The sequence below is a fragment of the Dermacentor albipictus genome, chromosome 1 (genome assembly GCF_038994185.2).
Source record: "Dermacentor albipictus isolate Rhodes 1998 colony chromosome 1, USDA_Dalb.pri_finalv2, whole genome shotgun sequence".
NCBI lineage: Eukaryota > Metazoa > Arthropoda > Arachnida > Ixodida > Ixodidae > Dermacentor > Dermacentor albipictus.
In genome coordinates this window covers 491,452,015-491,478,008 of record NC_091821.1, presented here as the reverse complement: position 1 = coordinate 491,478,008, position 25,994 = coordinate 491,452,015, and the positions used below count along the sequence as shown (strand labels likewise).

The 25,994-nt window shown below is 47.7% G+C and overlaps 1 protein-coding gene across 3 annotated transcripts in view; it reads right to left on the bottom strand.

Annotated features, from left to right (window-relative positions):
* LOC135912941 (membrane metallo-endopeptidase-like 1) overlaps positions 1-25,994 on the bottom strand; it is a 158,441-nt gene that overhangs the window by 58,499 nt on the left and 73,948 nt on the right. For all 3 annotated transcript variants that reach the window (XM_065445566.2, XM_065445575.2, XM_065445583.2), the window contains one exon: positions 14,846-15,075. In XM_065445566.2, the coding sequence (XP_065301638.1) occupies positions 14,846-15,075 (230 nt within the window). The remainder of the gene's footprint in view (positions 1-14,845; positions 15,076-25,994) is intronic.

Genomic DNA, 25,994 nt, shown 5'->3' with positions numbered 1-25,994 from the left:
CGCGCGTTTTCGCACCATGCCATGAGCTTTAGGCCGCAGAATATGAGCATTTGACAGTATACAAGCAACCATTGTTGCCTGGGTGTTATCAGAGCTGTTCAAAAATAACTTCATTGTAGAGACTTCGACGCCCACGGGCACTGTGATGTGCCATCGCGACGATTCAATCTTTTTGTTTTCTTCTAAATTCTTTGAGCTTTCAATATTATTTCTCGAGTTGCGTCGCACCGTATGTTTATCGGTGTTCTCAGCGTGCAATTTCCCGCGGCTCCTTTTTGTAATCCAGTGCATGCATTAATTCATAACACAAACATGACCATATGCCATGCTTTGTTTAAATGTGCTTCTTACCGCTGCCTTTCCACTCCACTCAACTTGCCAGTATCTATAGCATCGACAAGTTCATAGACCAAACCGTCCTGACATTAGTCGCGCAGCGGACTCGCGCGAGCGTCTCAGTGCGCGTTTTCCGAACATCGCAGACCCGGCGCCGTAGCAGAAATCTTCCTCGCGTTTGTGCTTGCTGCATACCCGAGTTGTAGCCGATGTTTGATGGTTTTATGTTTCGCGGGTCAAACTTCACGCAGCTTGTCCTGCGGCTACGTGTGAATAAGGCTGACTGCGGGCTCCGTTGCGTACATCCGGCATTGTGGCACCGAGCAGCAGCCTGCCATGTTGCGCGCCTTCAAAGGAGGCCACTACCTATCGTAGTGTTTTAAGCGTTGTAAAGGAGACACTCGAAGCGGGAAAATTTCGCCACTAAATGAGGACCGCAGCGTGCGAGGGAATTGAAATTCTCGTTTTCAGCTCGCTTCGGCGCTCCCGAAGCAGCCGACGCGGCCGCTATGTCCACGTGATCCCTCCTAGCACGTCACGCCGACGGTGGCGCCAGCTTTTCCAGTGGTGGAGCTCGAGGCCAATATTTAGCCGAGTGGTAAATTACAACTTTTTTTATTCGGGACAAATGTGTAGGACGTCAGAATAATTTTCCGTATAAGATAGCATAACGATAACCTAGCCGAGCAGCCACTTAGTGAAGGAGCTCATCTCTGTATTTAACAATTTAATGGAGCGGTCGCGGATACACACTGAGCCTGTCTTTTTTATGTGATATGAATCCACTGGTGCGCGTGCAGTCTGGTCTCTGCTTCTGCCTGTAAAATCTGCATCTCCTGAAACCGTCTGTCACACCAGTAATCACTGCAGTTCACAGACATCACGACGTATTTCTAAAGGTTTCGCTGGCGTTGCCTGGCTCCGCGATTCAGGCAGTGGCCTATTTGCCCTACCTAGGTGTTGTCGCTCGTCAGGGGTGCGTGATACAACCCTCCTACAGAACATTTTGCGTAGATGACTTGGCACGGTTTTCCCTGCAGCTTTGCCTACTGGTGGTTTCTTGGGAGGTGCGCTAGAAAAGCTGTGCTGTTCGTCGCTATGTTGTGGGTAACCTTGTCAACATATGGCACCACCTCGCCCTTGCAGCACACTTTAGTGGTACGCTGCAAGGGCGAGAACGAGAACTATGGCCGGTAGACCAGAAGTCGACGGACACTCTCGAATCTTCACCCACGCATGACCCCATAGGATTTCAGTCATTCTCTAGAAATGCGAATTCTGTGCCACCCTGATATTCCTACGCGGCCCGTAACACTGCCTACGCAGTCCGCAAAGTACGCTTGTTAAGCAATGAAACGCTGGTGTAAATGACTCGCTGCAAAGGCTGCAATTAACCTAGGCATTTCATAATTTCTATGCTAGTCGCTCATAACACGCCTTCTGCGGTCTCGAATTATAAAATTGTTGCCATTTGGGGTTATCTGGGGTGTATGGAGAAAATTTCTAAGCGTTTTACGTAACCCGTATAAACGGACCGAAAACGCCAGCTTAGCCACTTCCATTTAGCCCCTACATAAAGCGGACACATGGAATGTTTACTGCATATCGCCGCTCAGCTACCATACATGAATACAAACTATACATAAACGATGTCAATTGCCTAGTATTTACAGGACCGCATGAAAACCCCCGATATACTGTTTTTGAGCCTTTCCAGTCATACTAACATATTGGCTGTAAAAATCGTCAATTTGTTGTGCACCTCGTTCGGATGTACTTTTGTCTAACTATGACCAGAATGTAGGAAGTTTGCTGAATACACCTTTGTAATCATTAACTGCTTTTAAAGTGATTGAACAGGGAGGGGTTCAAGCTTTCGGTCTCAAGACTAAGTGCAAATAGGCCTTCGCGCATTTTTCAGGAAAAATGTGGTGTTTTTGTCAGTAAGCATGTGGACGCACCCAACTCTATCCATAACGTTCTTGCAGTTGCTCTGGCGCCAGGAAAATTCTGTATGACGGAGGGTGTAAAACGGCTTCAATATATATTGCTGTCATTTCAAATGGTTCTGTCGCCTTGCAAAATGTAGCTATCCTGAGCGTATCATTCCATGACGAAGTTAGGAATGATGACATTGTAATTTGCTTTGCTGAGCGCAAGGTTGCGAATAATTATTATGATTGGATTATGAGGTACGTGGTAGTGCGCACAGTAATTTTATATTATCTGTTCTAGAAATGCCTTTGACCGTCAGTGGTATTGGGCGTTGTCACCAACTGAACAAGCGTTCATTTTCCTCGCTATCTATGTGAAACGAAATAGTGGCTGAGATCCCAACGTCTATCTTTATAGGATGACGCGCTTGTTTTAGTTATATTATGCATTAAGCAATCACAGAAGAAGGAATGCAGGATTGGTCAGCTGTGGCTGAAGAAAGAAGCTGTCAGGACACAGCCCTCCCGTATATGGTCCCCGCATTCCTCAGTTAGAGATTAAATGGAAGCGAGAAGCGTTCCTGGAGCATTGCTCTTGGCATCGATTTTCTTTATGCAGGTGGCTCGCAGGCTGTCTTATTTCTAATAAAATTATAGCGTCAAGGGTCCGGCGTGCCGCGCCGTACAGGGGCGTTGGCGCTTCGCGAGCGGAAATTGCAGTATCTATGCTATACGGCACTAAAGTTCTTCTGTAACTAGAGTTGCTCATACCTTGTGTTATATTCAATATTAAATGTATTCTTTGGAATTTGGACAATGACAGCCTACGATAAAAAATCCCGAAACAAAATACCCACCGCACATGCCTTTTATGGGAAACTTTTTCAGACTAAATTATTAAAAGTGAGAAAGAATCACAGAAGATCGGCCCAAGCAATAGGCCGCCTTTCTACCAGAAAGCTCGCCTTCGTGCATACCGTTCGCCGCCAGCGGGATTACATAAGCTGCAGGTGCCGGGAAGCGTGAGAAGCAGTCAGGGATCTCTGAATGCAATCGCATTCCATTCTCAAAGCGAATCTTAAGCCTCCTCCAAATTTTTGACGATGAGATGCACTCAAGAGATCATCTGGGATCAGCGTGCTGTCACGCACATTTTAGAGCGCAGCTCTTAGGCGCCAGTTCCAGCGTTGGGCCTCGGCATGCCTCGGCGTCGTACCTCGTAATCGGGCAAATGGCCACAGTGAAAGATGAAAGCGAACGTGGAGCGCCGCGGGAGAACAAAGGACAGCGCGCGAGGAGGAAAGTGGAGGACGAGGCAACAGTGAAAGCATGAGGCGGAAAGTGGAGTAGGAGCGGAGGGGAAACAGCCTGCACATGCGCAGAGTTACCGGCGGCTGCGGCACCGGCAGCCGCGTGGGCCATGTCATCTGCGCTTCTGAGAGGTGGGGGGGGGGTGCAGGGGGCTTGAGTTCGGGAGGGCTATGCTCGTCCGCGGCGTCAACTACTCAGGTAAGTCAGCGGTACCAGTGCGTGCGACAAGGGTCACTGCTCTTGCAAGGGGCGATGGCGAGTGGGTGATAGTAAGGCTCGGCGTGACGCTTCCTTCGGTATTGTTGCCGCATACAGTGGTGACAATTTCCCCACGACGAAGGGCTACTCTCATTGTTGGTACAACGAAGGTGTCAGAAGAAGAGCGTAGCCCCGCGTAAGATGGGCTGTGTGGTGTTGGAATCTCTGCGCTGACGCCCGTAGTTGCAATCGCACCGCTGGCACGAGTTGTTGCAAATGGGTCGCAAGCCCCAAGGGTAGCGTTGGCCTGGCGGCCTGGGTCACAACTGGAAGCATCCGAAGGTCCAAGCAAAGCATGAGTCGACTGCTAACAGAACAACTTGTTTATTCTAGCATCGCAAAAGAGCGGCCGGTCAGGTCGACCGATATGGAGAGACGGGAGAGCACGTTACTCAACAGAAGGAATCGGAGCCTCCCTCCTGGCGTCCGGGGGGAGCTGCTTTTATACTCTTGGAGTAGAGGGCAAGAGGGAACGTCACGGGACCAGGCCACGTGACAGCAGGGCACGGACAAGCTGAGACACATGTTGAGACGAGTGTAGTGACGCATCCGCCGAGCCGGCGCCGGTCAGACCTCCTCGCTTCACACTTGGGGAGCTCCTCTCCCCGGCTGCCGCGCTTTGACAAGCGTGGGCACACACACGCACACGCACACACGAAGACACGTGGCACTGAAACATGCCTGGACGCGCTTGGCAGGGTTGCGTTTCGGCAGCTCCGAACGGGCCAAAATGTCCGCCGCTTTGAACGAAGCCCGAGCGTCCGTTGCATCCGCGCCAGCTATACCGCGCGTCGTAGGCGAAACGCAACAGTGGCAACGATAATTACAACATGGCGTCACAGTAGCGCATGTCGTCTGTAGGAAAACAAAGCAGGCTACTCACAGCGTTCTCTTCAAATATAAATCGTGTACCTGTATAGTCATAATACAAAATAATGACAAGCGGAATTAAAGCATGTATAGAGCTGTGCTCAAATTTCGCGTTAGGGAGTATCGTAATCGTCGGTGAACTTTCTTGTGTGCGAGTGGGTTTCGTCGGCTCATTCTAATTCTTTTAAGCATAAGTGAATCCAAGAGATTCATTTCACACAGCTACAACGATACTAAGCAAGATACAGTGAAGCCAGCCAAGGAAATGCTAGGGCAATATAACGGACATGTTCAAATAAGATATAGAAATACTAGAGTAAATGGAGAATAAACTAGACCAAGAGGCACATGCCGGTGTTGGGATCCAGACCCACATCATTCCCACCAAATGCACTGTGCTTTTCTATTTATGCTACCTTGGCGACCGTATTGCTATTTATATTCATGAATATTTATGTATGAATTCGTAGAAGATAACTGTGCGTATGTGGAATTGTTATCCATTGCCCCTTTCCGGCAAAACGGTGGATGTGGAGCGCGTTTTTAGCTAAAGGTGCCACGCGGTGGGTGAGGTTTTCTTAAACTTTATCATGGTAGAGGGCGCCTGTTCTTTGTACCCTCCCAAGCGGCTACGCCTTTTCTCCGCAGCCTTCTGTTAAAAGTGCATGGAGTTATGAGAAAGGCACCGGCCGATAAACGTCTCTACGCTCCCTCAAGGCGTCAAAACTGCCGAATTCGATGCCTTCGTTCTGGCATGAGCAAAAAAAAAAAGAATACCCGAATCTATGGGGCTCAACTTTATTAGTCACGACACGAAAAAAAGAAAAACAAATAGTCAAGTAGAAGGAGAGACAGGGGGAGTGCTGCTTCGAACCTAACATTTCCACTGAAAAATTATTCAGTTATCCTGTTGCCTTGAGCTTGGTGTACATCAGATAGCGAAGCCACTTGTTTCCATTTTTTCCTGTTATTTTTCAGGAAAAACATGATTGCTTACGTTGCAAAAGAAAGTAATAAAATAAGCGCTTGTAATTGCTTACTTATAATACATTGTGTTATATCCAATAATACATGTGACTGTAACAAAGTCAAACGCATGAATGCGAGACAACTGTGTCACTGGTTAAGAGACGCAATAACACGTTGCTGTGGTACGTCTGGAAAAAATCCTGCATTCCGGCGTTGATTTTTTGACATATTGTTTATCGCACACAACAAAACACAACTTTAGAGCTTAGTCTTGCGTTGACTGACTCTTTCGTTAGCCGCGTCTGCCGAATGATATTGTGCAAAAATTACCCTTGCTTAAATTTTCATCATCATCGTCATCATTAGCCTGGTTACGCCCACTGCAGGGCAAAGGCCTCTCTCATACTTCTCCAATTACCCCGGTCACGTACTAATTGTGGCCATGTTGTCCCTGCAAACGTCTTAATATCATCCGTCCACCTAACTTTATGCCGTCCGCTGCTACGCTTCCCTTTTCTTCGAATCCAGTCCGTAACCCTTAATGACCATCGGTTATCTTCCCTCCTCATTACATGTCCTGCCCATGCCCAGTAGTTGCAGCGGTGGCGTAGAGGTAGAGCATCCGCCTTGCATGCAAGAGCACTGTGGTTCGAATGCCGGTGGGAAGATAACCGATGACCATCGGTTATCTTCCCACCTCATTACATGTCCTGCCCATGCCCATTTCTTTTTCTTGATTTCAACTAAGATGTCATTACCTCGCGTTTGTTCCCACACCCAATTTGCTCTTTTCTTATCCCTTAACGTCACACCAATTATTCTTCTCTCCATAGCTCGTTGCGTCATCCTCAATTTAAGTAGAACCCTTTTCGTAAGCCTCCAGGTTTCTGCCCCACACGTGAGTGCTGGTAAGATTTCATTATTTGCGTTTGTTCCCTCACCAAATCTGCTCTTTTCTTATCCCTTAACGTTACACCCATCATTCTTCTTTCCCTACCTCGTTGCGTCGTCCTCAATTTAGATAGAACCCTTTTCGTAAGACTCCAGGTTTCTGCCGTGCACGTGAGTACAGGTAAGACACAGCTGTTATGCACTTTTCTTTTCAGGAATGATGGCAACCTGCTGTTCATGATCTGAGAATATTTGCCAAATGCACGCCAGCCCATTCTTATTCTTCTGGTTATTTCAGCCTCATGATCCGGATCCGCGGTCACTACCTGTCCTAAGAAATGCATTCCCTTACCACTTCCATGTTCCTCGCTATCTATCGTGAACAGCTGTACTCTTTCGAAACTGTTAAACGTCAGTATTCTGGAGAATAATTTTTAGACCCACCCTTTTGCTTTGCTTCTCCAGGTCAGTGAGCATGCATTGCAATTGGTGCCCCGAGTTACTAAGCAAGGCAATATCATCAGCAAATCGCAAGTTACTGAGGTATTCTCCATTAACTTTTATCCCCAATTCTTCCCAATCCAGCTATCCGAATACCTCCTGTAATCACGCTGTGGATAGCAGTGGAGAGATCGTATCTCCCTGCCTGACACCTTTCTTTATTGGGATTTTGTTGCTTTCTTTATGGAGGACTACGGCGGCTGTGGAGCCGCTATAGATATCTTTCAGTATTTTTACATACGGCTCGTCTACACCCTGATTCTGTAATAGCTCTATGACTGCTGAGGTTTCGACTGAATCGAACGCTTTCTCGTAATCAATGAAAGCTATATGTAAAGGTTGGTTATATTTCGCAAATTTCTCTGTCACCTGACTGATCGTGTGAATATGGCCTAATATTGAGTAGCCTTTACGGAATCCTGCCTGGTCCTTTGGTTGGCAAAAGTCTAAGATGTTCCTGATTCTATTTGCGATTACCTTAGTGAATACTTTGTAAGTAACGGACAGTAAGCTAATAAGACTATAATTTTTTAAGTTTTTAGCGTCCACTTTCTTATGGATTAGGATTATGTTAGCGTTCTTACAAGATTCCGGAAAGCACGAGGTCATGAGGCATTGCGTATACAGGGTGGCCAGTTTCTCTAGAACAATCTGTCCCCCATCCTTCAACAAATCTGCTGTTACCTGATCCTCCCCAGCTGCCTTCCCCCTTTGCATATCTCCCAAGGCTTTCTTTACTTCTTCCGGGGTTACCTTTGGGATTTCGAATTCGTCAAGACTATTTTCTCTTCCATTATCGTCGTGGGTGCCACTGGTACTGTATAAATCTCTATAGAACTCCTCAGCCACTTGAACTATCTCATCCATATTAGTAATGATATTGCCGGCTTTGTCTCTTAACGCATACATCTGATTCTTGCCAATTCCTAGTTTCTTCTTCACTGTTTTTAGGCTTCCTCCGTTACTGAGAGCATGTTCAATTATACCCATATTATACTTCCTTATGTTAGGTGTATTACGCTTGTTGATTGTCATCTTTTATCTCGGCGGCACCCCACGCGTGTGGCACCAAACGCATGACGACGAGATAACCAGTTGGGACAGTTTCAAAGAGAAGCTACGGGAACTGTTCGGCGACCCCATTGGGCGCAAGGCTGCCGCGAGAAAGGGTCTTGCATCTCGTGTTCAGTCATCTATGGAGCCGTACGTTTCCTACATCCTCGACGTCGTGGCTTTATGCCGCAAAGCTGACGGTGCTAAGTCCGAGGCAGATAAAATGTGACATGTTCTAAAAGGCATCGCCGACGATGCTTTCAATTTGCTGGTTTTCGGCAACGTCTCGACTATCGACGTCATTATCAAAGAATGCCGTCGCCTCGAAGAAGCTAAGAGCCGCCGTATCCCCTTACGACATCGCGCGGCTACCGAACACTGCTGCTACGTCGGCATGTGAGGGTCAACCACGTCAGACCACCACCTGTGACGACGTCACCCGTATTGTTCACTCCGTGTGTTCCACGTCTCAACCCAGCGTTCCCCAGTTCTCTAATGGCCCTCCTCGTCCTCGGCAGTCCTTTCCCGCCACATCTCGCCGCAACCCGTCCGATTGGCGTACCCCTGATGACCTGATGACCGGCCGATCTGCTTCCAATGCTGTCGCATCGGCCACGTCGCTCGTCACTGCCGCAACCAATGGCCGCCACCTCCTCGGACATACGCCGCCGCTTGGACCTTCCGTTCCCTATACCACCCGCCATGAATCCACTGCCTCTGATGCTCCTGCTCCGAACCTTCGCTACAGCCGCTCGTCCTCACCCCGACGCCATCAGTCTTGTTCGCCCCAACCCCGTCGCTTCTCTTCGCCGCCTATCGCCTCCCGGATCCTGCCGGAAAACTGGGCACTGCAGCTTCTGGAGGTGAAGCTGCGTTGTCGAACCTGCCCTCAAATCCTCTGCTCACGTTACCCACGAACCGAAACCTTCATGACGTTGACGTTTACAGCTATCCTGTCACGGCACTCATCGATACAGGAGCACATCTTTCTATTATGAGTGCTGCCTTCCGACGACGACTGAACAAGCTCCTCACCCCAGCGTCGACACGCATCGTCCGCGTTGCGGATGGTGGTACTGCGCCTATCACCGGCATGGGTACGGCACGCGTCAGCATCGCCGGTCACCACACTCCTGTCCACTTCACCGTAATTGCTCATTGCCCCTACGACCTCATTCTCGGCCTCAATTTTCTCTCCACCCATTCTGCTCTTATTGACTGCTCTTCCAGTACCCTTCGCCTTTAGTGGCCAATTCTCGCAGAACCTTTTCACGCACCCCACTGCCGCTTACGCCCCACAGGCTTTCTTCGCCTGCTGCCAAAGTCCATAGCCTACATTGAACTGTTGTCTTTCCCACCAGTTCCTTATGGCAAGTACCTCGTCACTCCTCTGCCCGACATCCCAATACTGTATGACGTCACCGTGCCTCACAGTAAACTTACTATTACTACGAACCGAACTCGCATGCCCGTCTGTAACTTTGGATTGGCAAAGCAAATTCTACCGCAAGTATTTGCCTTGCCACCATTGATTGTCTCGGCGACCAATACGTGGCAGCGTTATCGACCGATGGTTCTCGCGAGCTTAGCACGCCCCTCGCGCCAGCCTCGGGCGTCGATTCCAACATAAAGAAAATGGTTGCGACGGACCTGTCCTCTACGCAGGCTAAAGTCCATTGTGAAGTATTATCGTCCTACCGCGATATTTTCGACTTCGACGACCGCCCTTTAGGCCAGACACTCGCGGTCAAGCATCGGATCCTTACTGGCAATGCTGCGCCTATTCGCCGACGACCGTATCGAGTTTCTGCGTTGGAACGCCGAGTAATTCAAAATGAAGTGAACGAAATGCTCGATAAAACATCATTGAGCCTTCTTCGCATCCCTGGGCGTCACCTGTGGTGTTGGTTAAGAAGAAGGACGGCACGTGGCGCTTCTGTGTGGACAACTGTCATCTGAACAACATTACAAAGAAGGACGTCTACCCGCTCCCACGTATAGACGACGCCCTTGACTGCCTGCTCGGTTCCAGCTATTTCTCGTCTATTGATCTTCGTTCGCGATACTGGCAGATTGTTGTTGACAATATGGACAGAGAAACAACCGTGTTCATCACACCTGATGACCTATACCGATTTAATATTGTGCCGTTTAGATTATGCAACGCCCCTGCCAACTTTGAGCGTATGATGGACTGCTTGCTAAAAGGTTTCAAGTGGTCCACATGCCTCTGCTACCTCGACGACGTCATCGTCTTCTCGCCAACATTCGACACTCATCTTGAGCGTGTCACAACTATACTTGATGTATTTCGAAAGGCGAAGCTACAAATTAACTCGTCCAAACGTCGTTTTGGCCACAGACAAATTGCTCCTCCGGGCCATCTCGTTGACGCTTCCGGAGTACAGCCTGATCCCGACAAAACTCACACTGTCCCAGAGTTTCCGGTTCCGACGACAGCCGCAGACGTTCGAAGTTTCGTAAGGCTGTGCTCGTACTTTCGTCGTTTTGTTCCAGTTTTCCGACAATTGCTAGGCCCCTAACTAATATTTTGAAGAAGGGGGTACAATTCTCGTGGGGTACTGCAACTCACCACCCATTCTCGCCCACTTCGACCCTCATGCCCCTGCAGAATTGCGTACAGATGCTATCGGTCATGGCACAGGTGCCGTCTTAGCACAGCGTCAGCGTGGCAAGGATCGCGTTATTGCTTATGCGAGCCGCCTCCTAGCACCATCGAAGCGCAACTATTCAATTACGGAACAAGAATGCCTTGCTGCTGTCTGGGTGGTGGCGAAGTTCCGTCCTTACCTTTACAGTCGCCCTTTTTCCGTAGTCACTGACCATCATGCTCTCTGCTGGGCCTCATCGCTAAAAGATCCTACAGGCCGGCTTGGTCGATTGGCTTTGAGGCTATAAGAATTTTCATATTCCGTGGTGTACAAGTCTGGCCGCCTGCACCAAGACGCTGACAGTTTGTCGCGTTACCCTGTTGAAGAATCTGACTCCTCCAATATTGCAATTGCTTCTTGCGTATTCTTTGTATCCCAGCTGCTTCATTTCACCGATGAGCAACGCCGTGACGCCTACTTCAAAGCACTCATCGACCGTTTTGAACACTCCCCGGCCGTTGCTGCTCTACGCCTCTTTGTCCTCCGCGATGGTACTCTGTACCGTCGTAACCTTCATCCAGACGGCTCTGACTTCCTACTTGTAATGCCTAAACACCTCTACTCCACCGTTCTAGAAGAGCTTTACGACGCACCGATGGCAGGACACCTCGGCGTATCTCAAACCTATGACCGTGTACGTCGCCGTTTTTTCTGGCCAGGCCTTGGCCGTTCCGTACGACGTTACGTCGCCGCTTGTGAACTTGGCCAACGATGCAAGAAGCCTTCCCAGCTCCCCGCTGGTTACCTGCAGCCGCTTGGCATCCCTGCCGAGCCCTTCCATCGTGTCGGCTTGGACCTTCTCGGCCCATTTCCGGAATCTACATAAGGAAACAAGTGGGTTGCAGTCGCGGTGGACTACGCGACCCGCTACGCCGTAACCGCTGCTCCTCCAACCAGTTGCGCAACTGATGTTGCGGACTTTCTCCCACATGATATAATTTTGATACATGGTGCTGCGCGTCCATTGCTTGCAGACCGCGGCCGTACCTTTTTGGCCAAAGTCATTGTCGACATCATGCGTGCCTGCTCAATACAGCACAAATTTACCACCTCCTACCACCCCCAAACGAACGGCCGCACTGAGCGTTTGAACCGCACCCTTACTGACATGCTATCCAAATACGTTCCAGACGACCACAGTGACTGGGACCTGGCTCTAACTTACATTACCTTTGCATACAACTCTTTCCATCTCGAAACTGCTGGCTTTTCCCCGTTTTACCTCTTGTATGGCCGCGAACCGACGCTACCACTGGACACTGTGCTTCCGTCCGCCACAGCTTCAACTAGCGATTATGCCCGTGATGCAATCGCCCATGCTTACCATCCTCGCCAACTTGCGCGCGCTCGTCTACAAGTGTTTCAAGACAAGCAGAAACAACGCTAAGACCTCCGTCACTGTGATGTTCATTTTGTGCCCGGCGCCCTCGTGTTGGTTTGGTCACCATCGCGTAAAGTCGGCCTTTGTGAAAAACTGCTTTCCTGTTACACAGGCGCATATCGCGTGCTCCGTAAAGTGACCGATGTCACCTATGAAATTGTTCTAGCCATGCCCACTACCTCCTACGCTGTGACAACCAGTGACATTGTGCACGTTGCCCGACTCAAGCCCTGCAACTCTCCAGGCACCTTGGATATTTAACAGCACCGTGACGGTGCTTTTGCCGCCGGGGGGTAGTATTACGATATCACCGAGCCATGCTCAAGAGACGAGCCACCGCGAGAACGACGAAGAAGTTGGTCGGTGCCCTTGGCACGAGCGAGCGTCAGCCTGGCTGCCTGGCTCCAGTGTAAATAGCGTGTAAATACCCTTTTTAGAGCGCAGCTCTTTGGCGTCCGTTCCTGGGTTTCGCGTCGTCGTCGTCGTCGTCGTCGGCGTTGTCGGCGTTGTCGTCGGCCTCGTAACCAGCTCGCCGACGAATCTGCTGCTCCGCCGCCGCGCATGCGCGCTGTCGGCTCTCCGGGCGAGGGAGGATGATGGAAGGGAGGAGGAGAGACTGTGGAGGAGGGCTGGCTACACAAATGGCTCTTTGGCGTCCGTTCCTGGGTTTCGCGTCGTAGCTCGCCGACGAATCTGCTCCGCCGCCGCGCATGCGCGCTGTCGGCTCTCCGGGCGAGGGAGGATGATGGAAGGGAGGAGGAGAGACTGTGGAGGAGGGCTGGCTACACAAGTAGCTCTTTGGCGTCCGTTCCTGGGTTTCGCGTCGTCGTCGGCGTTATCGTCGGCCTCGTAACCAGCTCCGCCCCCCCTTTCGTCCCCCCAGCGCTAGCAGCGACCGACTGATACCGCTTTCGTGAGTCGGCTACCGCACTCACGAAAGACGTCGTGCACTTCCTGCAACTCGCATTAACCGTCCATCGATCCACACCGATGTTAGTAGTGGGGGACTTTAATGTTGACATAAAGACAAACAGCAATTTCCTAACACTTATGCGGGAGAACAACCCGTTCCTCTCGCTCGTAACGCGTCCCACGGCTGTGACAACCTCGCGAGGCACTTGTATAGATCTCGTCTTTGAGAATCAAGCATTGGTGTACCAAGTCAAACATATATCAGTCTATTTCTCCGACCACAAAGCTTCCTTCATGACTGTCAAGAACTGTTAGTGGAGTCTTTGTTAAAGGAATACGTGTGAAAAATAAAAAAAAAATTCTGTGATAGCGCATACATGTGTTGCTCGATTTCTTTGCCTCAATCTATCGAAAAGGTGAAACAGCTTATTTGCTGCGCTCAAATTTCGCATTAGGAAGTAACGTAATCGTCGGTAATTTTTTCGTCTGTGTCTTTCCACACGTAACAATAACTTGGCGTTTCTTGATCAAATCTTTCGTCTCCTGCGATAGCTTACTGACATCCTGTCTAACGGAGTTGCCACGGACTTCAATTACACTCTCCTTAATGATGTCCATAAGATTGTCGTTCACATCTTCAACACTAAGGTCCTGTTCTTGAGTTAAAGCCGAGTACCTGTTCTGTAGCTTGATCCGGAATTCCTTTATTTTACCTCTTACCGCTAACTCGTTGATCGGCTTCTTATGTACCAGTTTCTTCCGTTCCCTCCTCAAGTCTAGGCTAATTAGAGTTCTTACCATCCTATGGTCACTGCAGCGCACCTTGCCAAGAACGTTCACATCTTTTATAATGCCATTCGGCCTCCTCCACGTCCACTTTTGGCCATCCCGCTTGCAGAAGAAGGTATTCATTAGCCGCATATTATTCTGTTCTGCAAACTCTACTAATAACTCTCCCCTGCTATTCCTAGAGCCTATGCCATATTCCCCCCTGACTTGTCTCCAGCCTGCTTCTTGCCTACCCTGGCATTGAAGTCGACCATCAGTATAGTGTATTTTGTTTTGACTTTACCCATGGCCGATTCCACGTCGTCATAGAAGCTTTCGACTTCCTGGTCATCATGACTGGATGTAGAGGCGTAGACCTGTACAACCATCAATTTGTACCTCTTAAGTTTCACAACAATACCTGCCACCCTCTCGTTAATACTATAGAATTCCTGTACATTACCAGCTATATCCTTGTTAATCAGGAATCCGACTCCTAGTTCTTGTCTCTCCGCTAAGCCCCGGTAGCACAGGACGTGCCCGCTTTTTAGCACTGTACATGCTTCTTTTGGCCTCCTAACTTCACTGAGCCCTATTATATCCCATTTAATGCCTTCTAATTCCCCCAATAACACTGCTAGATTCGCCTCCCTAGATAACGTTCTAGCGTTAAACGGTGCCAGGTTCAGATTCCAATGGCGGCCTGTCCGGAGCGAGGGATTCTTGTCACCCTCTGCTGCATCGCAGGTCTGACTGGCGCCGTGGTCCATTGCGTCGCAGCTGCTGGGGACTGAGTGCCTGGGATTTATTGTTGTATTCATATGGGAGGTAATTTTACAGGGCGGTAATAAACTTTTACGTAAAGAAGGCATAATATGTCCATCCATGGGAACACCGTGCAAATTCCGGTTCATGAGCGCTTTAAAACACGCATAATTCAGTCGCCTTTATGAAAATTATCGTTACAACAGGCGCTGCAGCTTTCTTACCGTGTATATTGGTGTGAATTTCCCTATTCGCCATATATCGGCATAGCGAGAGGGGAAGACCAGATATAAGAGGGCAAACCAGGCGAATAGTTTCATCGCTCTTCCTGGGCTCGAGGTATCACTTTGGAGATAACAAATGGCATCCAAGGCGTGGAGGTCAACCAGGTAGAGATAGTCTTGCTTCTCTCCTTTCAAACGTAGGCGGTCCCAAAGAGTAGATTCCCACTTATCTGTCAAAAAGAATAAAACGTAGAGCTTGATGGAGTGGAATTCTAACATGCCCTTTCGAACCGATAGCGTTAAACCGCTGAGGCCCTAAACGTTTGCGGCATGATATGGGCTTCCATATTTATAAATGCTTCTAAGTTTAGCAGTTAAAATTTTGGCATGCGCTGTAATTAGGGCTTGCTAGTCTCTTATCAGTGAAAATGACAATGTAACCCAGATGGGTAAAAAGAAGGCAGGAAAGAAACACTGAATTATTTAAACAGAACAGTGGTAACAACATATTAAGTTTCTAATTATACCATCAAATTAGGGTAACGCGCGGCAGAACGAGGCGCGGGGCGAAACACGCCATTTTCAGGTTAAGCTTTCGTATCTTCAGATTTCACACTTATAGTGCCGTAATAGATTAATGACAGGTGACACTATTCAACCACTTTGTTAGGCTATAAAAGTTACCTTACAGAGCTTTGTGCACTGAGGGGAAAACTGTGGACTGAGTGTTTGTAAGTTGGTGAGCCGACAAGAACAGGAAGAAATCATAGGCTGTATAACTTAAAACTATTCCATTCTGACTTTATCGTAGTCTTCTGACTTCATATTTACAAAGCCGCTGACGCAAGCATCAGGCCGTGACTGGCAGCCTTGTTTGAACGGCACAATCAAACGCCCTCCTCGTCTATCCATGGTTGCATTTGTTCGCTTTGAAGGCAAATAGCATTCGCTACCTCGAGAGGTTTTTCTGATCTAATTGGCTTACAAGAGGCGAAGAACGAGCAGCAGTGTGGAGGGTATTGGTATGTGCAGTCAAGCGCAGGAAAAGTAGATAACCGGATGTGACCAGTTTATTGATGGTTGTGACGACCGCTGTTGCTCTGGTGCCGTGCTTGGGAAGCGAGGCGTCCGTGTAGAGAACCTCGGGGTTCTCTTCCAGCTGTCCAGCCACTGCCTCGGCCCGAGCAGAGCGTCTCCCGTCATTCCTCCCCGGCTGCATGCTCCGGGGGAGGGGCTTGGTCTTAATACGCCGAAGCAGAAGAAGTCGCCGTGGCCTTCGCACTCGCACAACCGGGAGTGAGGACCGTGGTCGCAGACTCCAAGACCGCGTACGCAAGCTTCCGCAAGAGGAACAATATCTCCCGCGGCACTAGCGATCCTCACCAAACGCAAATTACCAGGACGGGCCGTTGAGCTCGTGTGGAAGGCAATGCACTCGCGGACCACTATGTCCGAGAACTGTCAATCCGGGCCGAGGACGAGCCAGAGCTGCCGCACCCCGTGACAAATTACAAAGACATCACCCAAATGTACAGAGGGGACAGATGTAGGCATCGCCGTCCGCATCCGCAACTCAGCCGAAGGCAGCAAACGATCGTTTGACGCACGCAAGCAGGATCGCTAGCGCATCCCGTGTTCTTGCACAAGATGTTCCCAACAGAGCCTGACACTTCATGGCCGTTTTGCAGACGAACAGAAGGCACTCCAGCACACATCCTTGCATAGTGCACTAAGCTCAAGAACCCTCCACCATCCCTACCACCCCTCCTCAGCCCCCCCCCCCGAGCGAGGGGAGACCTTGTTGTACAGCCCCGACATACCGCGCGAGCTCGCGCTGGTGGCTAGGGGCCCGGAACTGCTGGGCGCATATGGGACCTGAGAAGAAGGTTCCACCCCATCTGGGGCCAGCGCGCACAAACATTTGTTAAGGGTTCAACAAAAGTTTACTCTCTCTCTGTCTCTCTCTAATCGAATGTGAAGGGCCGTGTCGGCGTGAGAAATCGGTTGGTATCACCTAACATCGCTTGCGCTAGTTGGTTCCAAATTGCGGCGGTGTGCAACGGTAGAGTAAACATACCGTCTAAAAAGGATACTGAGTGATAGGGACTTGGCAGAGCAATGTCGCATACGTGCCGAATGGGCTCGGCAGCGTTATTATGCCACCCAAACATGTTTATTGTACAGTGCATGAGAGATCCATTTCTCCCAACCACTCGGAGTAGCCACAACTGGAGCGATAGATTGGTAGCCAACGTTTATGCCTTTTGTAACGTGGCAGTACCCTACTGAAAAAAAAAATCTGCTTTTTTCGGGATAATAATGAATCTTTAGTATTTACACTTCACTTTGAGGGGGTAAGTTTTCACTGATTTGTGGTGTGGCGGGTCACACAGATGACGTGGGCGCAGGCAAAATATCTGACCCCTAATGTAGTGCTCTTGGCGAAAAAGGTGCAAAATCGTAAATTTATTACAATACCAATTATGGGACTCTCTTAGTGCAATTCCGCCGTCGTCGTTGCCGTGATGTTCCCATTGAGCCCAAGTTTGTGCGAGTGAAATCGTGGAAAGGTGAGTCGAGCATGGTGGTACGAAATCGCATGCCCAAGGGAAGCACACGGCGGCGGGGCGGAGGGAAGGGAGGAAGCGCGCTGTCTTCCGTCGCAAGCGAGGCACCGGGGGAGGGGGGGAGGGGACGTTCTATTCCGGCAGTGGCTGTGCATGGCGCAGCCTACCGAAACTACGCAAGCCCTATGTTCTAAGCTATCTGCGATGGGGACAGAGTATTGAGGCGCCTTGGGCTGTTAGTTTCGTATGCGCTATGTTCTAACGACTATGTTCTAACGACTAGTTCGCGATAAAGCGAGATACAGCCCGAAGGGCATTTAACTGGCTGCTGCTCCCGTGCTTTATCTCGCCAGCGCTTTGACAGCGAGTGCCCGTGGTCATCGAGTAAAATGTGTTCCTGTTTGCCTCACCGCGTGACACCACGTTTTGTAATTTATTTAGTAAGTTCACCTTTACAAATATACGCGGCCAAAAAAAATTACTATACTTACGTCGCATAGCTGTCTAGGAAGTTGCTATCAGAGCAGATACTTTGCCTTTTGTGCAAAACTCTTACTTTTTTTCTTATGTTTGGCTTAATCATGCATAATCATGCTTATAATCGCTGTGTGGGCCTCATCATATCACATGGGGAGTTTCCTCGGTGGCCTTGACGTCCCATTTCATACGTGCAATTTCGCGGAGGCTCGAAAGAAAGTTTGGAAAATGTTATAGTGTTAGTGGCAGAAATTAAATACAAATAGATTTGAATAGCGGCACCTCATTGTGCCCTACTTGACCTATACCTACACCTGTTATGGCTCTCTACAAACAAAAAATTTTATCTTATTTTTCCCGTTCACTAGTACGCCGATATGAAATTTCAGCTCCATACTTCCGAATATTCACTCTCATGAAGTCTGTCTAATATACAAGGCAGTGGCAAAACACACCAAGCTGTCTCCAAATAATTATTATTGAACCGATTGTTCGTTATCACTCTTTCCAATTTCTGTACGTTTGTATGAGATGTGCCGCACGTTCATGAGAGAGGCATTCAGTTCTTCCTTCGCAGAAAATTAGATGCAAAAATATACCAAAGACGTCACTTCTACCAGTGGATCGAATTAAATGAAATTGCACAAGAGGCTTTTTGGTGTGCCAAAAACAATTCTGCAGAAGCTTTTTCGAAGACCTCGGAACAAAGGAAAGCGTACTTAAAATGGCAAGACGTTCCATAACTTTTCTCCTATGGCCATAAAAAACATTTTAATGAGAGAATGCAGAGCTGAGCCCAGCCTCTCCTCATCTAATTGCCAGGCCAAATGCTGCCTCATGTCTCGCTCTCTTACCCAAAATGTAGAAATTGTAAAAGACGGCTATATGAAGCAAATGCGACAATATTCATAGTGTTTGTTTACTAGTAAACCAGATGAAGAAAAAGAGTTCTGCTTGTAACATATGCCTCACACCAAAAGGAACTGGCAGCGTTAGTATTGGAAAAATGTTTGTAGCAACGGAGCACCGTAGTCTGTGCGCCTTCATTGGCCGTGTTACTACCATGAAGGCTATTTTGTGGCTCTTGGGGGCGAACTTTAGGTGCTTTGTTTGCAAGTAATAATTTACGTTATTTTTCGCATTGTCTCCCTATTCCTCTAGACCTTTCCCACTTTTCCAAGGGTAGGGAGGCGAAACGAGCATTTTTTACTGCTATAAAATATTTTTTCTCTATTACTTCGCCCGATTCCAGTGTAAATATATTTTAAGACCAAGAGGGCAAGTGCTCAGCGAATATTCTCATTGGATCTTGTTAGAAGTATCAAAGAGGGATTGGATCAGTTTGCAAATTTTTGCGTTGCTTTGCCTTGCGTTACTCTAAACGCCGTGTCGGAAACATGAGCAATAAAAGGATCGCGTCGATTAAAAACCTTCCGCTTTAAAAGCGTGTTTTTTCAATATTTCAATAACTGCAAAGCGTCAGTCGCAAGAATTGCAACTTTGAGGTGCGAACGCACAATTGGTGAGCATGTTTGGTGTCAGCGATTCGGTTTTTATTTTCCTAAAATTCAATGAACCTTTTTTGGTCCTAATATTAAAGAACTGTTCTTCATTTTCACGATTTTTGACGAATCTATTTTTGCAATTGAGCCATCACGAAATTTGTTTTGGTGTCGAGTCTATAAGAACATCTTTTCTTGTAAATATTTAGTTCAATATCTTTACAGACACCTAAACATGCTGTTTAACGCCAGATTATGCTTTTCAAAACTTTAATTTCACTTATGAGTGATAATTATATAATTTTCAAGATTCAGCCGAAACAAGAGGACACCTCACGATCATATGTAGTCAACAACAATGAATCCAAAGAAAGCATCGGGGAAATTAGCTGTGGTTGAAATAGAAATACATAAAGTAATTAAGAAAAACGAAATTAATGTGGACGAAAACAACTTCTCGCCGCTGGGGGACGAACCCACAACCTCGGCATTACTCGTGCGTTGCTCCACGCATTGTTCTACGGCGATGGCCATCAGTTCACCCGCTAACCTGGGTATTCATGTTTTCTCTTTATCTGGCCCTGCAGTGTGAGGCAGCGCCATTCATACCCCTGGTGGGCGGATTTAGAAGAGCCTTTTTTTGATCGATGACGTCACGTAACATGTGAACTCAAAAGAGCAGGCACGTGGCTAAAATTTACGTGCCTAATAATAAGTGGTGATTTTCAGTGGCTAGGAAAATGCTTCGGTGTTCAAATCGCTTTTTGCTTAAACGCATCATATAGCGTCTTCTTTGAAAAGTAAGTGGAACAACAGTCCATTTTTACCTCAATGTCTACGCAGCGTATATCGGCACCTGTGATGAATTCGTTCCAAGTGAATATGCCTTGCGAACTCACATGCTAATATTCGTTTATTGAGATATACGCTGTAACGTAAAGCATTAAAACCTATTAAGTGCAGTTAAGGTAATTATTCCTTGTAGGACATTAATTTCATCCTAGAAGTCATGACTGCCTCATCGGGAAATTCAGCTTTTCTACGATAGGCAATAAAAAAATTGCTGCATCTAAAGAATATCCTATATATTAACCATATTGTTAAGGACTGGGTCATACTCTTAACTTTGACATGAATTAACTACACAACCGGACAAAGTATTATCGTGCCATCAATTTTAAAGTCATAAGCAGGGCTCTTCTTTTTTCATGTTCAGAAAATGTAAGCTCATTTGTTCCGTTAAGCTGAACAAGATTACATAAACTCCGCTAGTCTAACTTCGTTTGTGTGAGAGAAGGGAAATCAAGTTGCCCGCCCTAATAGATTTGTATTGTGGACAACAGAATATTTGTGTCCTAATTGCACAAGTTGTGCTGTTTATGTGACGCACGGGAAAACGTAAATAGATTATGTTCCATCCCATCTGACAGCTCTATTCTGGCCAGTTGAGAGATTCGTAGATTTAAAATGCACTCAGCATCATTGATCAAGGACGTAGTCATACGTTACTGCAATTTACAGAATGTAGAGTCTCAATCTGAATTCTAGAACATCGTAACATTCTTCTTTGTAGGGAAAGTGGTTCTCATGCTTTTCCGTTTTCTTATTACTTAAACACTAAGCAGAAGATTACTTACTTGGCGTGAGTATAAGCATATACGTGAATCACAATTACAATCACAATCAAATCACAAGCCTTTTTATTAGGCATGGCTGAATATTAAACGTTTCAGATACTATAGGCATTCGTTATAGGCAATAGAAAATTAAGTATACGGTAATATTGAATACTCAATACTAAGCAAAATTTGGGAACAACCGATTGATAATATCTGCTGAGTGTTCTGCGTGTGCTAAACAAAGTATCAAAAGTTATCACTAGTGATGAATAGCAAAAGTTTTCAAGGTAAGACAAAAACAAAATGAGTAATCCGAGGCTTTCTTTAGGAATCGCGGTAGAAGCCTACCTGACAACCTATGACTTCTACTTGTAGTCTGTCATGTAACGTTTGTCGCGGTCTAGTCCTTAAGTAGATTTATCTTTTGCACTACAAGCTGGGTTATTTTCCTCGCAACGAGTCCCCTTAAATGAGTCTACGACACGTGGGTCCATCAGCAGCTTTTCTTTTTACAACTTTGATGTTTCTTTGGCGAGATTTAATATTTTGGAAAGCAAGACATGCAGCAGTCATTCTTTTTTGAAAACTTGCTTGCAACAAGGCTCAAAGTTGTGGAAAGGCTATTAGTGATTTTCAATTTAAAGCTTATCATGGTCTCTAATAGTTAGCTCTCTTTATTGCAGTAGTGATTTCAAGTGATGTATATACCTACACAGAAATATACAGTATACATGTAAAGGTTCAGTCGATGGTTCATTTCAATTTGAATGAGAACTAAAAGACCACATTTTATCATCTGCAACCACTTAGTTAAGTCTTTCTTTTTCCTTTTCTCTCTTCCAAATGTACATTTGGTCACGCAATACAAAAGTTCGTTTGGTCATCTCATTATCCATTTCCTTTCATAATAGCGTTGTAGTTTTGTAATTAGTCGAATGTAATAATAATAATTATTTTTTGCTAGCATGTGTGCAGCGGATTTGTGTTAGTACTGCCAAACCTAAACCAATACTATTTTTGCTATTTTTTTAGATATTTTACTATATTTGCTGCAGCTCTTTATATTTTTACTTATACGCTGTACAGGAGGTCCCATTACGGTCTTTGACCTCAGGACCTCCTCCTGTACATTATTTGCTTGTGCTGTATCTTGTCTATTATTAATAGAAAAACCTCTTTCGAACGCTCAGTGAGGCCGTTCATTTGTGAATAGTAAGAGGTGGTAATAGTAGAGAAGACACGCAAGGTGTCGTCAATGACTTTGGATGGAGACATACGGGCACGTTTCGTGAGTATTTGACGCTAGCACCATGCATCAAAATTATATTGTCTAGGAGGAAGTCTGCAACATCAGTTGCGCAACTGGTAAGAAGAGCACGTGTTATGGCATAGCGGGTAGCGTAGTCCGCAAGGACGGCAACCGACTTCTTGCCTTATGTAAATTGCGGAAAGGGGCCGGGAAGGTCTAAATAGACTGAACGCAAGGGCTCGGCCGGGATGTCGAGTGGCTGCAGGTAACCAGCGGGGACATGGAACGGCTTCTTGCGTCCTTGGCATACGTCACAAGCGACGACGTAATGTCGTACGGAACGAGCCAGGCCAGGCTAGCAAAACCGGCCGCATACTTAGTCGTGGGTTTTATACACACCGAGGTGTCCTGATGCTGGTGCGTCGTGTAGCTGTTCTAGGATGGTTGAGTGGAGCTGTTAAGGCATTACAAGTAGGAATTCCATCCATATGAAGATCACGACGGTAGAAGGAACCATCGCAGAGGGCGAAGAGGCGTACAGTAGCATCGGTTGGAGAATGTTCAAAACGCTCGATGAGTGCTTTCATGTAGGCGTCACGTGGTTGCTCGTCGGCGATATAAAGGAGCTGTGATACTGAGAAAACGCAAGCAGCAGTGTCAGTACTTGAGTAGTCAGATTCAACAGGGTAACGTGAGAAGGTGTCAGCGTCTTGCTGCAGACGGCTAGGCTTGTCAACCATGGAGCGTCAAACTATTGGAGCCTCAATACCCATCTACCAAGCTGGCCACTGAAATACTTTAGGTATGAGAGTCAGTAGAGAGCATGATGGTCAGTGACTACGGAGAAAGGACGACCTTAGAGGCAGGCAGGAAATTCGCAACCGCCTAGACTGCAGCAAGGCATTTCATTAGCTGCGCTCATACAGGGATAGGAACTGGGTTGCATAAGCAATAATACGGTTCTGGACACGCCGAAGCTGGGCTGGGACAGCACCTACGGCACGACCGCTGGCATCTATACGCAAATCGTTAAGGTCATCCGAGTCGATGTGGGCGAGGATGGTTGGTGATGAGCCAAGGGTGACGAGACGAGAGAAGGCGGTGGCTTCTGAAGTGCCACTTTAGAAATGTATGTCTTTCTTCGAAGTATTAGTGAGGGGTCTAGCAACTGCAGCAAAATACTGAATAAAAATACCCAAGTATGAGCACATATGTACAAAACTTCGAACATCTGCGAATGTCTTCAGAATCGGAACATTTCGGGCAGTTCTAGGTTTGTCGGGATCAGGCTGTACTCCGGTAGCGTCGACGAGATGGCCCGAAACAGTTTTATGCGAAGCATATTACGAGGGCTCAACCCAGCTCCTCAGGCGCGGCGGTGACCATGAAATCACGTGACACCGTGACGTCACGACAGAGGAGAAGTGGCTTTGGCTCAACTCTTGCAAGACGGGCTGGGTGGGAATCGAACCAGGGTCTCCGGAGTGTGGGACGGAGACGCTACCACTGAGCCACGAGTACAACGCTTCAAAGCGGTACAAAAGCGCCTCTAGTGAATGCGGTGTTGCCTTAGAAACGCGCTGTTTCTAAGGCGTGCGTCTCTTGCTCAGGCGCACATTTCGTTGCCGCGCCGAACGCTGCTTTGCTCGACGCTCACCGCGTCCAATGCGGGGCGCGTAGTCGCTGCCCTGTAGCCCATTGTCTTACACCCCTTGGCGGGTCGACGGGAACGCTGTCGCGTTCCACTCTTGAAGGCGAAGAAGTAATGCATGAGTTGTTTCTTCGTCTAGCCGAACCAAATATAGCCAAGCAACAGCAGTTCACCAGGCTAAACAGTGGTTCAACAACTAAAATAAAGGCTAGTATGCTTCGCATCCTGGGCTTAACCTTACCTAAGCCACAGCCATTTTTTTTTGGCAGCGGCTAAAACGACATTTTAACAAGTTCAGTTGCAGTTTCGCCTTTGGAGAAACATCAAGTAACGCGACAAGGTGTCAGCATCTTGCTGCAGACGGCCAGACTTGTCAACCATGGAGCCTCAAACTATCGGAGCCTCAAAGCCCATCTACTATGCCGCCCTGTAAAATCCTTAAGGCATGAGAGCCAGCAGAGAGCATGCTGTTCAGTGACTACAGAGAAAGGATGACCACAGAGGAAGGCAGGGGGCTTCACAACCGTGTAAGGTGAGTGTCAAACGTTGGTGAGAAGATGATGACGTTGTCGAGGTAGCGGAGCCATGTGGACTATTTAAAACCTTGGAGCAAGGAGTCCATCATGCGATTAAATGTAGCCGCATCGTTGCATAGTACAAAGGCAATCCCTTTAAATTGGTATATGTCATCGGGTGTTCAGAAAACGGTCTTTTCTCTGTCCACATAGCCACCAGCAATTTGCCAATATCTAGAACGAAGATCAGTAGAAGAGAAATAGCTGGAACCATGGAGGCAGTCAAGGGTGCCGTGTAAATGTGGCAGCTGGTCTTTCTTAGCAGGTTTGTTCAGATGATCGTAGTCTACACAGAACAGTCACGTGGCGTTCTTCTTAACGAAAACCACGGGTAACACCCAGCTACACGAAGAAGGCTCAATGGTGTTTTCATTGAGCGTATTGTGGACTTAACCTCTAATTACTCGGCTTTCCGACGCAGAAGCTCGATATCATCGTCGTCGGTGAATAAGCAACACTATGAATGCGATGCTTGACCGTGAGCGTCAGACCGTAACGGCAACCGATGAAGTCAAAAATGTCTCTGTAGGACTATCAAACATTGCAAAGGTCTTCAGCTTGCGCAGAGAAGAGGTCCGCCACAACGATTTTCATGATGTTGAAATCTGCGGCAGGGGCTGGCGTTACGGGCCTGCTAGGCACTGAAGAATCATCGGTTCATAAAGCTGCTACTTGATGGTCACTTAGAGAATCAACGTAGGCAAAGCAAAAATCAACGTAGGCAAAGCAAAATACCTTGCGGTAGAATTTTCTTTGCTAATCCAAAGTTAAAAATAGGCCTGTAAGTCAGGATAGTATTATTGGTAAGAACATTGTGAGGCACGGTGACGCCATACTGTAGTGGTAAGTTGGGCAAAAGAGTGACGAGATACTCGCCATCACGAACAGGTGGGTAAAACGACATTTTAATGCAAGATATTGACTTTGGTGGCAGGCGACTAAAGCGGGTGGGGTGTAAGCGGCACGGAGGAGCGTCAGAAGATCATGCGAAATATAGCAGCTGAAGGCGAAAGGTAGTGGAAGAGCCGATTGCGTGGAGAGGAAATTGAGTGCGATAATTAGGTCGTGGGGGCAACGGGCAATCGCAGTGAAGAGCAAAGGAGTGTGGCGGCCGTCAATGCTGACACGTGCCGTGCACATGCCGACAATATGAAAAGTATTGCAATCCGCAACGCGAACGACCCGTGCCGACAGTATGCTAAGGAGCTTACTGAGTCGTCGTTGAAAGCAGCGCTAATAATAGAAAGATGGACTCCTGTATCAATCAGTGCAGTGACAGTACAGTAGTCGACGTCAAGAAGGATTTGTTTGATAGGTAACGCGAGCACAGGACTTAAATGTTGGGCCGACAACGCAGCTTCACGTCCAGAAGCTGCAGTGCCTACTTTTCCGGCTGGTTGCAGGCGCCGATAGGCGGGGAAGAGAAGCGACGGGGTTACGGTGAACGCGACTGATGGCGTTGCGGTGTCAAAGGATCATAGCTGGGGCAATTAGCGAAAGTGGTTTCAT